At 31.8% G+C, this 14,164-nt stretch overlaps 2 protein-coding genes across 3 annotated transcripts in view; one reads left to right on the top strand and one right to left on the bottom strand.

Annotated features, from left to right (window-relative positions):
- Nucleotides 1-6,394, bottom strand: part of LOC106099354 (prominin-1-A) — a 9,585-nt gene extending 3,191 nt beyond the window's left edge. Inside the window, exons 1-11 of one of the 2 annotated variants that reach the window (XM_013277878.1) lie at nucleotides 6,298-6,394; nucleotides 5,579-5,674; nucleotides 4,797-4,999; nucleotides 4,276-4,411; nucleotides 3,225-3,395; nucleotides 2,393-2,492; nucleotides 2,035-2,116; nucleotides 1,583-1,746; nucleotides 1,104-1,325; nucleotides 837-952; nucleotides 322-512 (exon numbers count right to left, since the gene is read on the bottom strand). In XM_013277878.1, the coding sequence (XP_013133332.1) occupies nucleotides 322-512; nucleotides 837-952; nucleotides 1,104-1,325; nucleotides 1,583-1,746; nucleotides 2,035-2,116; nucleotides 2,393-2,492; nucleotides 3,225-3,395; nucleotides 4,276-4,411; nucleotides 4,797-4,999; nucleotides 5,579-5,674; nucleotides 6,298-6,316 (1,500 nt within the window). In that variant the 5' untranslated portion in view covers nucleotides 6,317-6,394. The remainder of the gene's footprint in view (nucleotides 1-321; nucleotides 513-836; nucleotides 953-1,103; nucleotides 1,326-1,582; nucleotides 1,747-2,034; nucleotides 2,117-2,392; nucleotides 2,493-3,224; nucleotides 3,396-4,275; nucleotides 4,412-4,796; nucleotides 5,000-5,578; nucleotides 5,675-6,297) is intronic. The other variant, XM_013277879.1, reaches the window with a different exon arrangement.
- A 4,109-nt stretch (nucleotides 6,395-10,503) lies between these two features.
- LOC106099253 (protein takeout-like) lies at nucleotides 10,504-13,438 on the top strand. Its single transcript, XM_013277726.1, has 5 exons — nucleotides 10,504-10,641; nucleotides 10,979-11,201; nucleotides 12,137-12,261; nucleotides 12,563-12,715; nucleotides 13,098-13,438. The coding sequence occupies exons 1-5, from the start codon at nucleotides 10,569-10,571 to the stop codon at nucleotides 13,247-13,249; spliced, it is 726 nt and encodes a 241-aa protein (XP_013133180.1). The 5' UTR covers nucleotides 10,504-10,568; the 3' UTR covers nucleotides 13,250-13,438.
- The last annotated feature ends 726 nt before the right edge of the window (nucleotides 13,439-14,164 follow it).

Raw genomic sequence — 14,164 nt, 5'->3', positions numbered from 1 at the left:
GCCGTAACACACATAGAAAAAAAAATAAAAAAAAAAAACATACAGACGAATTGAGTACCTCCTTCTTTTGGGAAGTCGGTCAAAAATGGAACTAAAAAGACAACAAGGTTGCTGCAAGAACTACAGCAGCAGGAATTTAGAAAATAATAAAAAAATGTACATTCATTTGGTTATCGTAGAATATCTACTAGTATCTCAGCTTTAACTAGATAGAACTAACTAGACAAAATACGGTATTTAAGGAAGACGTAATCTCCGTTGTATAAGGATGTAGTTAGTATACCTTCTTAGTTGTTTTAAATTAATTATTATTTTGCTTACTTTCTGTGCGATGACGTCTCCCTGGTTGTCGATGTAAAACTGCGCCGTGTGTATATGACTCAGCGATATATTCAATCTCCTTCTGTACGGTATTAATTGTAATTCGAGTTCAGTCAATTTGAATACAAGATCTGCTCTCAACTGCTCCAATGGTTTTATATTACTCATATAAACTTTTTCTGTACGTTTAGCTGAAAAGCAAAATATAATTTTAATGTCTATAAACTCTGATTTAGTTTTTTGGTATACCTCTTTCGGACGAAGGATTTGTACAGCAAATAATTTGAACGAGTTATCCGGGTTTCTTTTTCTAATGAGGTAGCGCGTATTGTGTTTCTTTATTTTAATTATCCTCAATTTACATTGCAGGACTTCTTATTGTTATAGTATCAGAACTGGCCATTAGAATTCGCCAAAATATGGCCACGTAAGGGACTACTACTTCAAGTACCTACAGGTTTATACAAAAAATTCATCCTCATAAAAATTGACGTTTTTAAACAACCATAACTCACCTAAAGTTTCGAGCCTTCCTGACGTTGTTAAATCAGATACTTGCGCTGCGACATTCTCCAACTGATCTTCTAAAGCAGGCAGGTCCTTTCCAACAACTGGATTGTTATACTCCATCCTTAAATAAAAAAAATGGATGAGATTTGATTTGTTAAATGCAATAAAAAGGTCAATTTAACTACTGTATTTTCTTGTGCACGTTATCATAAGTTTTATCAAAGAAGTAAGTAGAAATTTAAATTGATGTAATGGAGGTGTTCCATACTTACCTGTACAGAGGCAGATTAACATTAGATTTCACAAGAATCTCATTAAGTATTCTGTTAAATGGAGCGGATATTGATTTGAGGAAGCTGACGTCGACGGTAGTAGACAGACGTCCCAGATCCGCCTGCAGCTCCTCCCATTCGAAGTAAGATGTCTCTTTGTTAACATCCAAGATTCTGTCGAGTTGAAAAACTACGTACGCCGGTCGGTTCCGCTCGCAGTCTCTGAGCAAGGGAACAGGTAAGCAGTTTTATTTGCTACTCGAGTTGAAACTTTCTTGAAACGAAATGTTAAAACTTTGTAACGTATTGGGAAATGTTTTCAACTCACACAATAAGTAACAGAGGTATAGCTTTAGAATTAATTTTAGATTAAGTTTTCTATTAGAAGTAACAAGTATAAGTAACATCTGAGTCTGTGGTGTTAACTGACTTCTATTAACTGGTTAAACGATTGCTACTAAATTCGTGATTTTACAAACCTCAGTACATCCCTTACTGAAACTTCAATGGTGACGTTATCAAGATCTCTGAACAATGCGTCAAAGAATCCTTCATTGTTCTGCAGCAATGGTGATGGTTTATCCAAAAGCTTTGATAGAGTTTTATACTGAGCAGCATCCCTAAGCGTTTGACATACAAAAACCTGTTAAAGCAAAAATTCCACTATTATTTTTAATTTCTGTCAAAGATGGCGTACAGCGTAGGTGCCTTTCATTTTAAAATGAGCAAAGATATGAATAAACAAATGGTGGCAATTTATTTAAAGGCGCTGAACTTTTATTTTGTTTCTTTTTTTCATAATTATTCGTCACTTCATTTTATCTGTAACCAACTTGCAATATTTTCCTTTAAATGCCGCATTAATCAATAACACATTATCCTTACACAATAAAATAAAAAGCCAATATTTCAGTAACACGTAGTATTATACCTCAGCGTGGCCTGCGATAAGAAATACAGCGGAAATCACGCTCCATAAAAGCAGGGAGGCGAAGCATAACCACACGGCAGATCTGAAAGATTTACTGAAAAATGTACGAACATACGACCAAGACATTTATTTTTAAAATAACTTAAAATATGAAATGAAAATCTTAAAAATATAAATTTTAAGTTCATTTTTGTTTATACGAAAAAAGTTAGAGTCTAAGATAAACGATTACAGAAGTTTCTCGACATAAACCGAACAAGAGTCCATTTACGTCAAGAATAGCGTCGGAGACTTTTCTAGTGCTAAAAAATGTGTAGGAAAGGAGATGATTATATAGCGTGTCTCTGTTTTTACTTACAGTTGCAATGTCCTTTTAGCGTGTATCTTCGCTTTTCCACATCCACAAAGCATGGCTGCCAACATCAAAATCATGACCAACGCGCACACGACGGTGCATACTGTAAAATATATAACATGTTTCAATAACACATTAGTTACTGTAATTTACATAATTAAGTAATTATTTTCATATTCTTCCATCTTTTCCATTATAAGAAATAGTCATAAAATGTTTAGGTCAGTAACAGCTTGAATGCAGATTATTGAGATTAGCATATAACCGTATATGACCTTGAAATTAAATATGCCAAAAACTTGTTACAAAACGTCTACTCGTGACAAGTCAATCGTATGTAAGTTATATTTAATTTATAATGTAATAATTCTAAAATTATTCTTTAAATTTCTTTTGATTCTAAATAAAATTAACTTAATTTTATGGATGTGAATTTGAAGAGTTTAATATTTTCATGGTTAAAGTTGCGAGATGTTTCAAGCAATCATGGTTCTCTGACCATCAAACGCGTTAAAATCTGTAATATTAGTTTATTTTAAATATGTAGTGTTCATGTTAGTATAAGAAATTAAGAAGAATATTACGCAGCGTGCATGTCAAGGTGAAAATCATTTAATTATAAAATGCTTAAAATTCAAGGCCTCTTAATCGATGTCAATAGTTCTCGGAGATTAAACTGGTCCGGAAGCTTTGATCGATTATGTTTTAAGCAATTAAAATTTATTGTTTGGGAAATTTCCTGTTTGTTTATTTTATATAACATAAATAATTAATATTCTCCACAGGACTTCAAAAAGTAATATTAAAACTTGTGTTTTATATAAAATGAATGTACCTAACATGAAAATCCATCTCCAAAATTCGTATATTTGTATTCTTTCAAAGCTTTCATCAAGTTGTCGGGAAAAGGAATGTAAGCTGGCGGTCAGGTACCGCACAATGTCGCTTAGGATTCTAGCTGAACTATGGACTTTGTCACGACGAATTTCTATGTCACGGAGGATACCTGAAAGAATTTGTATATAAATTAAACTTTAATTAGAATAATATCTACCTTCATCAGCCTACCTTCGGAAGGTGGGTAATGAATATACTACTCCTCCATACATTTCTATATGCCATTATATCATAATTCTTTCTTTTTTTACGTAATTTTTTTTCAGAAAATCTGTTCATAACATTTAATTTCATATATTATATATCCAATTGCTAAATATCCAAAATGGATTTCGCAAAAAGGCTTAAAAACGAATACAAGAATTCCTAAATCACCGTATCGTTTGAAGTTCTAGTTATTAAACGTTTGAGGTCAATATGGACGGACTTCATATTGACAAAAACATTCCTCCGATATTGGTGCGACCTCATATAGAATCGATAGAATCTTTTGACAGATTAAATAGAGCAGGGGTAACAAACCTTTACGTATCGACGTTCTATTGTTTTAAGAATTTTTTAATGAGGTACGTGTATTATTGGTCCGCTATTCGCAAGGGTAATAGTTTACAAAGACTACGTAAATGTATTAGTTGGTATGTAAAATCGAATAATAAGTATATTATTATTGATCGAATCTCATAGCCAATGATATTCCTTAGTGATGGATTGTTTAATGCCCGTGTAGGAATGCTTATGACTGCTTCAAATCAATTAATCATCCACTAACTAGCTTATTCCTCACGACTCATGAACGTAGGCGTTCGATGGATACTTGGTTTTACATTATAGAAGGGCTGATAATGGTCTGATTTATAAATAAACGTTTTTCTTTCATGATACTGACGTTTTATCTCTCTGAAAGTAGCCTAGTATTATTAAATCGCAATTTATTAAGAGTTAGATATTTTAGAGTTACATTGCAATAAATTAAAAACAAGTTTACTTACTATCTCTTACATGTTTGGTCTGTGTTACAACAACTGAAGGTAAAGAACGCAGTTCCTGTTTCGCTGCGGCAATGGCAAGCGTCAAGTTGTCTACACCTAGAACTCGAAGCTCCAATAACTGCTGTTCTTTTAATATCTGTAATAAACATTACACATTATCATTTTTAGGTTCTCAAACAATATGTGTTAAATAAATAAATAGTTTAAAATAACAATTTCATTTCCTATTGATCCATACATATGTATCAGAAGATATTGTAAATGTTCAATATGACTATAGAAATGGATTATTTTTTCAGCTTTTGGCCACTAATCAGTTCCCGTAGAATTAAAACAAAAATTAATGTGATTTTTGACTACTATCCTCCTCATCCATACCAAATTTCATCAAGATCCGTTAAGCCGTTTAGACTACAAACGCTAACAAACATCCATCCATCTAAACTTTCTCATATATAATATTAGTAAGTAGTAAAGCAATAATTGTGAGCTTTATTAAGTAGAAATAATTGGTTATTTACCGAGTTGAACTTCAATTTGAGCTCCATAGAATGTGTGTTAATTGTACCACAGAGTGGGGCGTCTTTCGGCGAGCATTGTTTCTTCAGGCCGTCTATTTGTCTGGCGAGGTCATTCAGTCTTTCCGCAGCGACTGCCGCTAATGTTCCCGCCTTAACACTTATGTTCCGCAAAGCGGACACTTTCGATGAGAGATCTTCACTTTCTGAAAGCGACGCAAAAAATCTTATGTGTAATTCATGAAAATGAAAATGACAATGCTGAAACTAACATGGTATTGTTCTCTTATGCTTCGTTTTATAATACTGAGTATCTTTACCATTTTGAAAACTTATTCGACGCGTAAGATCCAAAAATTACCTAATTTATTCTGTAACTAGCTGTTGCCCGCGACTCCGTCCGCGTGGAATTAAAAAAAACAAAACTAACCTATTTGTTCTTCCAGACTATCCTCTACATCCATACCAAATTTCATCGAAATCCGTTCAGCTGTTTAGGCTACAAACTCTAACAAACATCCATCCATCTAAACTTTCGCATTTATAATATTAGTATGAAGTATGATAAGTGTTATTACATTATAGTCAAAACATTTTTTTGTTAATTCAATGCATATTTTAATTTTATTGTTAAGAGAGTATGCACTTTATTGAAATTCAGTTAGTGGATAGCTATACATTCGTGAAGTCTCCAATAGTCCTTTACTAATGTTAGAATACGACTAACGCCTTGTATAGGTGGGTTGTATGGCTCACGTAGGACAATTTCGCATTTCAATAGATACCTGCTATTATGTCGGCTAAGGAGTCCAGAACCAAATCGATACCGCTCTCCGAGGATATAGCTTGTTGTATTGGCTCGCCTAGGAACTTGTCGACATCTGGTAACAAATATGTATACATTAATAAATCTATGCATTGCAGTTGCACAAATAAAGCTTGAAAAGAAAATTTTATTCTGAACAAGACTTTGTAATTAAACAAATCGTATACAGTTTTTGATAAAAATTGTATGTGTCTTAGAGTTAGGTTCACAATCGGATTCAGTGATTGCTCTAATTTTTCCTCCAAACTTCAAATACTTCTTCATTTCCTTATTCAATATTTAGAATATCTTTGTTACTTTACAATCATATTTTGAAAAAATAATTACTTAATTACTTTTGTTTACACAAAAAAAAGGCACAATTTAATATATGAATTTGAAGTAAAATTTTATTTTTGTTATCTGTTTCAAATGGCTTCGTGTAACAATAAACGTGAAGGTGTATGTTGGGTAAAATTCAATTTGGTAAGGGTACGCTACCATAATGTAATCCTTTCACCTTTATGAGAGCCGTTTGCTACAGAATTGATACAATACACCTTCACATGTAAATACGCAGCTATGAAAATGTTTAGGCTTTACAGTACCATGTTAACATGTTTCTCTAGTAGTATTAACTTCAGGAAAACAAATATGATAGTTTACGCGCCTATAACCCAAGGTTGAAGGTAATCTTACATTTGTTAGTTCGTATCATGTAACTAACTGTTCCCGTGCAGCTTCATTTGCGTCAATTTATGAAAATCTAATTTTAACCTTTACATTTGTCAAATTATCACTTGCAAATGTCAACATGACATGACTTGACAAACCTTGGCAATCTTACTTCCTTGATGTTGGCAGCAGCTTATGGTATCTTTTCCACATTAGGGTTTTTATCCAATTTATTTACCCCCTAAGTTTAAACGCGTGAAAATATATAGCCTAAAACGTGACATAAGTGTACGAGTTTTTAATAAAAAAGGATTATTTAAAAATATGCTGTGATTGCTGACATTTTACGCCACAAAGATGTGTGTGTTTAAGCTTATTATTAGTATAGATTTATTCTACTTTCGTGAAACATATACAAGCATCAATTCTAGCTTATGTGGTTAAAAATTTAGTAGGTAGATTAAAATTTTTCGCTGATATTTTCCAAAAAACAAAGTCTATTGCCTATGTATACGAGTAGTATACATTATGACGGTCCATCTGAGTGTCTCTGAAACTTAAGATCTGCCCTTGCCATTGTATGAAAAAAATTTCACACTTTTCCCGAGACTCGTTAAAAAAATATATGGAGACAAATAACTGTTTGATATTCGCGGACCAACATATTTCTTCACGTTTGGAAGATCATGGAAGGCCCTCGAAAGGGTTACTTTCTTACAATAACCTGTATCAGCATTTCAACGTGAATAAGTTTTTCCAAGGGAACGACATGTTTTATTTCTTATTTTCGGAAGACACTTATCTTCAATACAAAATAAATGTGTTAAGTTAAGCTTAATATAATTTGATGTTTTTGATCATTTCTTCTGTGACGATGTGTCGATGTAACTCAGTAGATATGTTGTATTACTTACTTTTCAAGTCCTCTTGGTATGCGTAGAGCACAAGATCTACAGGTGGCGCCAGACTGTAATGCAGCTCTCGTGCAGCGACCGACAACCACGTGGCGATGTCTGCGCACGCGCAGTTCACCACGTTGCGACTACCCATCGCTGCCACGTGCGACTGTTCGTTGCTTAATACCATACCGCATATAAGCGTGCTGAAAAGTAAAATAAAATATTTTTACATTAATAATTTAAGTGTTATATGGAACATGTATTAAAACAATTTAGAACAAGTGGTGCACATACTTTACGAACTGTTATCGAACTTTTTAATATTTTTTAAATATAAGACTATACTTTAATATTAAGTAAATGTAAGGAAATATAAAAAGGATAACAAAGGTTAAATTTCCTTCAATAAAAGTGAAAGGAAATTCATTGAGAAATGCATGTCAATTGTCCCCTCGGGTCACTCTGTAGAATACTCGGGCGACCCTTATTATGGGCTTATTGTACGCTTCGATCTCTTCCCGGCCTTATTCACCTAAAAGCTAGGCATAGTGGGAGTTGCGACTTCCCAGATAAGCGCATTAACTTTTATAAAGGATGAACTATAGAAATATTTTTAGCTCTACTTCTATTCAGAAATCTCTTTTACTCTTAACTGTTCGATTTTTATTTGTAAACAAATTTAGGACTAAATGTCTAAAAGGATCTACTTACTTGATAATTACTTGGGTAAATTAAATATTGAATTTTAACGTAATATAACCTTACCAACATATTATAACTGTAAAGAACGTCATAAAGACCAGTAACTTGTCAACACAATTTGAACCTTCTTGGTCTGGGAACAAAGCTCCTGATTCCGCTTCGTCGCTGCAACTTGACTTTGACAGGAGTGATATTATCGCCAAAATGATGAGATACGTCGGTATTATTAAAGCAATGCAGGCGAAAAGTACGATAAAGGCTAAGAAAGTTGACTCCACTCTGATAGACTGAAAAAATTGTAAAAATGAACCATTACATTATTTGAAATATTTTTTCAATTACATTAACATACATTAATTAGGTTTCATAATATACTGTAAAACATAATAAATCTATAATAACACAGTACAGACGTATTTTTTTTTATTTTTGTATTTATATATTGAAATAACTCAAAAACCACTGGACCGATTTCAAAACTTCTTGCACCTTTTAAAAACTACGTTACTATTGTGGGTAGTAGACATATGCTATATTTTTTGATTTCACGCGGACGAAGTCGCGAGCAACAGCTAGTATTTAATAAACTTTCAAAATTTATATTAAATTGTCGAGTAAGGCTTTAGCATCTGTCAACCGATAATTCCAATTAAACGGATGTACTAATGAGGTTAAAATTTTTTTAATTACATTGACTTAAAGTTCATTTATGCTGAAGGCTTTTTGCAAATTCACCGGATTGAATAATATATGAATACAAAATCACTGGAACAATGCGAATCGTCGATGTAATTAGGAAATGGCTGATACGTTTTCCTTTAGAAGAAATGAGCTCTTTTGTAAATGACTAGCGGTGTATAACTAGGGTTGCCAATTTTCTGATTCCATTAAATTTCAAGATTTTCATTTGTTTTAATAAATAAATGTGAATGTTTATTGATAAATAAAATATATTCACAGGTTCATCCAGATATAAAAATAAAGAAATCTCCTGTTAATAATCAATGTCCTTTGTTACTTATGATTTATTATTAATACGAATAAAAAAAAACAACTGAGTTATTTACTAGCATAGCGTTAGCATTAATTTATTATTTTCATTTGTTTAATTAAATGGTGACAAAATAAAGACAGCATAAAAGTGTGCAAAAAATCACTTCGCATATTTTTATTATTTAATTGTCGACAACCCTAGATATAGCGGATATAACCCGGAGTGCTTATTTAACACGGAATGGTTTTTAAAGCTTGTCGGATAAAACTTTTCTTGTAATGTTTAATTTGCGGAAGTAAATGTTTAGAGATTACTTAGTTTAATTGCGAGAAGGACCAAGACAATATTCTTTGTATTTCAATACAGCCTGCTACACACCAACAGATATAACTGCACAGTTAACTTTTTGCCTACACATCTTTAGTAAATCACAAACTGAAAGTGTGTAGTTGGTGTCATAATGTATAATACATAATTGATAATAAAATAGTGTTGTAACTTTAATAAATAATATTAATTAATAAAGAAATAAGTTTGTATTTTTTCTATTACGCAAACGCATGCGATTTAACAATTTTAAAGCTATAATGCATTTATTATTGTTAGAGGAAGTAGTAATTAATACAATAGTCTAAATGCTATTGGATTATATCTATAATGTTTGCATATTTACATCTATTTAATAATTATTTTCATAATTTTAATTCAAAGATTTTAGTTTTATATAGATGTTTACACCGGTCAGTGCAATTTATTGCATCTAGTGTACACTACAGAATTGGCATTGACATTTTAAAAGGCTTGTTTCCTGAAACTCAATATCATAAAGTTGACACTGCCGAGATATAACGAAGTAGATCGTGTTAAAAGCTAAAACAAAGTGTACTTCGTATCTTTATTGTCGACGAGCGTGCCGTTTCTTAAATCGAACTGCTTTTATCTTAATTTTCTCGCTTCTACTCTTCCTTCTCTATTTGGTATTTTATAATACACTAGCTCACGACTTCATCCGGATGAATGAAAAATAATAAAAAATGTAGTTACTCACTAACAACTTAGCTGTTTTATGGTAAAAGAATTTTTGAAATCTGCCCAGTAGATTTTAAGATATTTCAAAACATACAAAAATACAAATATATCTTCAAAATATTAGTGCAGATATTAAAAAAATATATAATGCCAATTTTTTTATTAATAAAAAACTTGATATTATCGATTAGTAGAGACAATGCTAATTATAATTCAATTTTTCAATTCTTATAAAAACCAAACTGACAGGCGTAACTCGTTTAAGATCCTTGTATTAAGAACTATAACTTGTTTGTTTAACTTTTTTTACCCACAGTAATTTTTTACTCACAAAATTTTAATGTTGGTTACTTTCCATGTTTTAATAGTAAATAAAGTTTTGGTAACTTTAACTTTTATTAAAAAATAACGTGATCCGTATTATGTTTTATTTGTTTTTAAATAAACAATATGGCCATCGACAACAAATTAAAATAGTAGCTGTTAACTAGACAATCGTTTTTAAAATGATTTCCTGACTCAAACTCATGCATATTGTAAAGCTCTCGAACAAAAACTCGACTCAAATTATCGCATATTTAAATTCACAGTCCAGTTTGCTTTAGATCACAGTGACGACTGATCGCTTATATATTTTTGTACAGTTCCTGACATTATTTTATTAAAAAAATATGTTTCTATATACATTGTTTATAACAACTTTAGTTGTTTTACAATCTTGCATCAGCTATGCAAGAATAGCACGTGAGTGTTAAATATTTATTGTTTAAAATTTTTATTTGTGTTTGTTTTTAAAGATTTTTATAGCGTATTTTACTGTATATTAGAATTAAAGTACTTTTTAAAACGTAGTTTTGGTGTATCCATATTTATTTGATCAACAGATTTTTTACATCTTAAAAGCTGGAATTTACATTGAAAGTTTGAAGCCAGGCTCAATTTTTAACCATACTCAAAAAGGAGGAAGTTTTCAATTTGTTGGGTTTTTTATTTGAAACTTCTAAAATGAATTTGCAATGAACCTTTAATTTTTAACAGAAAAAGGACTATATAAATTGCTTTTATTTTCAAATCTTTTCAGCTGATTATATAACCCCGTGCGTGGGACTAAAGCCCGTCTGTCTAAAGAAGAACATTCAAGAAACAATTCCGAGATTTGTTAAAGGTATCCCGAGTCTTGGTGTCAATTCCACCGATCCTCTGACGTACGACTACGTTAATGTAGAACTGCCTGGTGGATTGAAAATTGAATTTAAAGATGGTGTACTAAAGGGACTTCGAAATTGCTTAGTCAATGATGCTCAGTAAGTGAAAATGTATTTCATATTTAAGGTAAAGATGAATCTCATGAAACAAGAAGGACGTTAGTTATGAATGTGGAGGTTCACCGGTCGAGACAGACCTAGAAAGAGATATCCATCTCTTTCTAGGATTGCGTAAAAGGTGACATGATCAAGAACGGAGTGATGACTGAGATGACGGATGACAGAGTTATTTGGAGGACGAAAACCCGCTGCGCCGTCCCTACTATCCGTCAGGGGAGATGATGGTAGAAGGATAAAGTCATGTTTTATGTTATTTAAATTACAGATAGGCTTTCTTTTACTTGTGTCAATCTTCAGCCAAAATCCTATTTTGCATTTTAGCTAAAGGTTTACTAGAATAATTTCACCAACATCAACCTTGAACGGATAAGGAAATACTTTAACGATCTATTTTTTATAGTAAACTTAATCTTTATGACTTTAGTTGACAGCAGTTATGGCACAAATAAAACCAAAATACCCACAAAATTCATACCCGGACGTCATAAAAAATAAAGTAAGGTTCACAAAACATCAACATCGTTTAGTCGCTCACAAAAATTGCTGTTATTTGTTTTTGTTCGACTACAGTTCCCTACTTTAATCAACAATTTATTGTACTAGAAAATATTTTGAGAATGATCTGGTTGTCAGGTAAACCTTGATCTGATGACCTTGTAATTTTAAATGATATTGCTGGTTGTAAAAATCGGAAACCGCATGTTTCCGCATTATGGAAGGCTTATGAGCAGCGGTGGACTGTCATCAATGTTGATAATTTCGTACAGTTAACTAATTTTTCTTCGGAGAGCTAATTTTCCTAGAGTATTCCATGATCTATCCTCACGCTATATGCGCTAGCCATGGAGTTGCGAAAACTGAAGCCCCTACTACTACTAATTGTTAACAATTATTCTATATAGTATTTCTTACAGATTCCAAAACAATGATGCCGAAGTCGAGTTAACTTGTAATACCACAATCAAAGGAAAATACAAAGCACAAGGACAAATACTTATTATCTCAATAAATGGAGACGGGGACGCTAAACTAAAAATAAGTAAGAATTTTCATAGATTTAACTTTTAGAAGAAACCGTTAGCGAGTAACTTTAAATGTTACAATTCATTGTAGTTTTAATCTATTATTTACTAAGAGAACCAGATTTGTAGATAAGTTTGTTTATTTTTAGATTCAAGGCTTTATTGACATTAATAACGGAATTATACATTTTAGTAATAATCAATTTTATTAAACTTCTTTGAACGTATTAATCGTAATCAATTATTATTAAGCTGGTAACTGTGTTTAAAAGTGCATTTTAAAAGTCAGGGTCACTTAAAAGTTGTTTTATTTTTCAGCTGACTTGAACCTTAAAATAAAGCTTAAGTTCATCGACAGTATCCGCAACGGGGTAACTTATTATGATATTGAAGATTACAAAGTATCTTATAACATTAAAGGCAAATTACAATTCGCGCTTACTAATTTGTTTAAAGGAAACCCTGAACTTGGTAAGCATAATATAAACGGAGCGTCGGTAGCTCAATGGTTTAAGCTCTTGACTTGTAATCTTAGTCTTGGGTTCGAATCCCGCCATGTACCAATGTGATTTCGATTTTTCGAATTTTCATATGTACATAATTTACCTCACTTTCTCACGGTGAAGATAACATCGTCATGCAACCTGCACATTTCGGCGAAGGAATTCAAAGATATGTGTGAAGTCAACCAACTTGCACTGGGCCAGCATGGTTGACTATGGCCCAGTCACGCCATACTTAGGGTAGGCTCCGAGCCCCTCGGTGGGGACGTATAGTGAGCTGGTGATGAATATAAATAATCAAACCTTTTACAAAAAGGTGTTTGACTTGAAATTGTTTCTTTTGTCTTCAGGTCAAACAGTGTTGGCGTTCTTAAACGAAAATTGGAAACTTGTAGATGCTGAATTTGGAAAACCGTTATTTGATATTGTCATCGCCATTGCATTTGACAATGTAAAGAAGTTTTTCAGTATGATACCAAAAGAGGAACTTGTAATGTTATAAGTTAATTATGAATGTATTTTTAATGTAAATTGCGTTATAAATGAGAAAAAACTCTTAGAAAACAATGCAGGTAAATGGAATTATGGGCATTAAACAAAATAATTGCTTGGTCTAGAACTCAAGCTTTCTAAACTAAAGGGGTTTGTTGTTTTCCTATTATTTTAGTCAGAACTTTTTTTTCTATTCTATATTTAAGTAAGTTTGACTTGAATATTATTATATGTAAATAAATAAGTTGAATAGAATTAGTTCAAATTATGAATATGTTATATATTTAATTTAACTTAATTATTAGAAAATATGTATAAATAAAAAGTAATTATAGGTACCTGAATAAAAGACAACGGAAATGTTATTTTTCCCCAAATAATATCCTTAGCAAGACCTACCAAAACAAAAGTATAGTAAGTTTTTACAAACACAATAAATTTAAAGACACTTCTTAATTAAAATCAACTTTTCAACAATGGCAAATTTTAGCCATCATTTGGAATTAATTTTATCAATAATTTTAGACAGAAATTACATAAAAACTTACCCGTTGGAAAATCGAATGGATAAATAATAGCAAAGAAGTCGGCCACAAATGTAAAAGGATGAAATCCTTCGTCTAGTTGAAGCTTTGGAATTAAGTAATTTTGCATTTGAGGTAAACTACTAAATTTTATTTGACTTTGATCCATTTCTTCAAACCACTCTATAGAATTACTTGCTCTAATAATATTCTCTGTTACTGCTGAAGTTAGGGTACTGTTTATGGAATTTTCCTGTTCTTTTGGTATTTCCCTTGTTATTGAAAATGTTTCAAACTTAGTAGCTTTAGTAGTTTTTGCTAATATCGACATGTCATTGACAAATATTGTATCATTGGATTGTCCTGTTTTATCCACTTTTTTTGAATTTTTTAAATTATTA

Source organism: Papilio polytes, unplaced genomic scaffold (genome assembly GCF_000836215.1).
Source record: "Papilio polytes unplaced genomic scaffold, Ppol_1.0 DF824135.1, whole genome shotgun sequence".
NCBI classification, from domain to species: domain Eukaryota; kingdom Metazoa; phylum Arthropoda; class Insecta; order Lepidoptera; family Papilionidae; genus Papilio; species Papilio polytes.
Note: the sequence above shows the minus strand (reverse complement) of the source record. Positions and strands in the feature narration are given on the sequence as shown.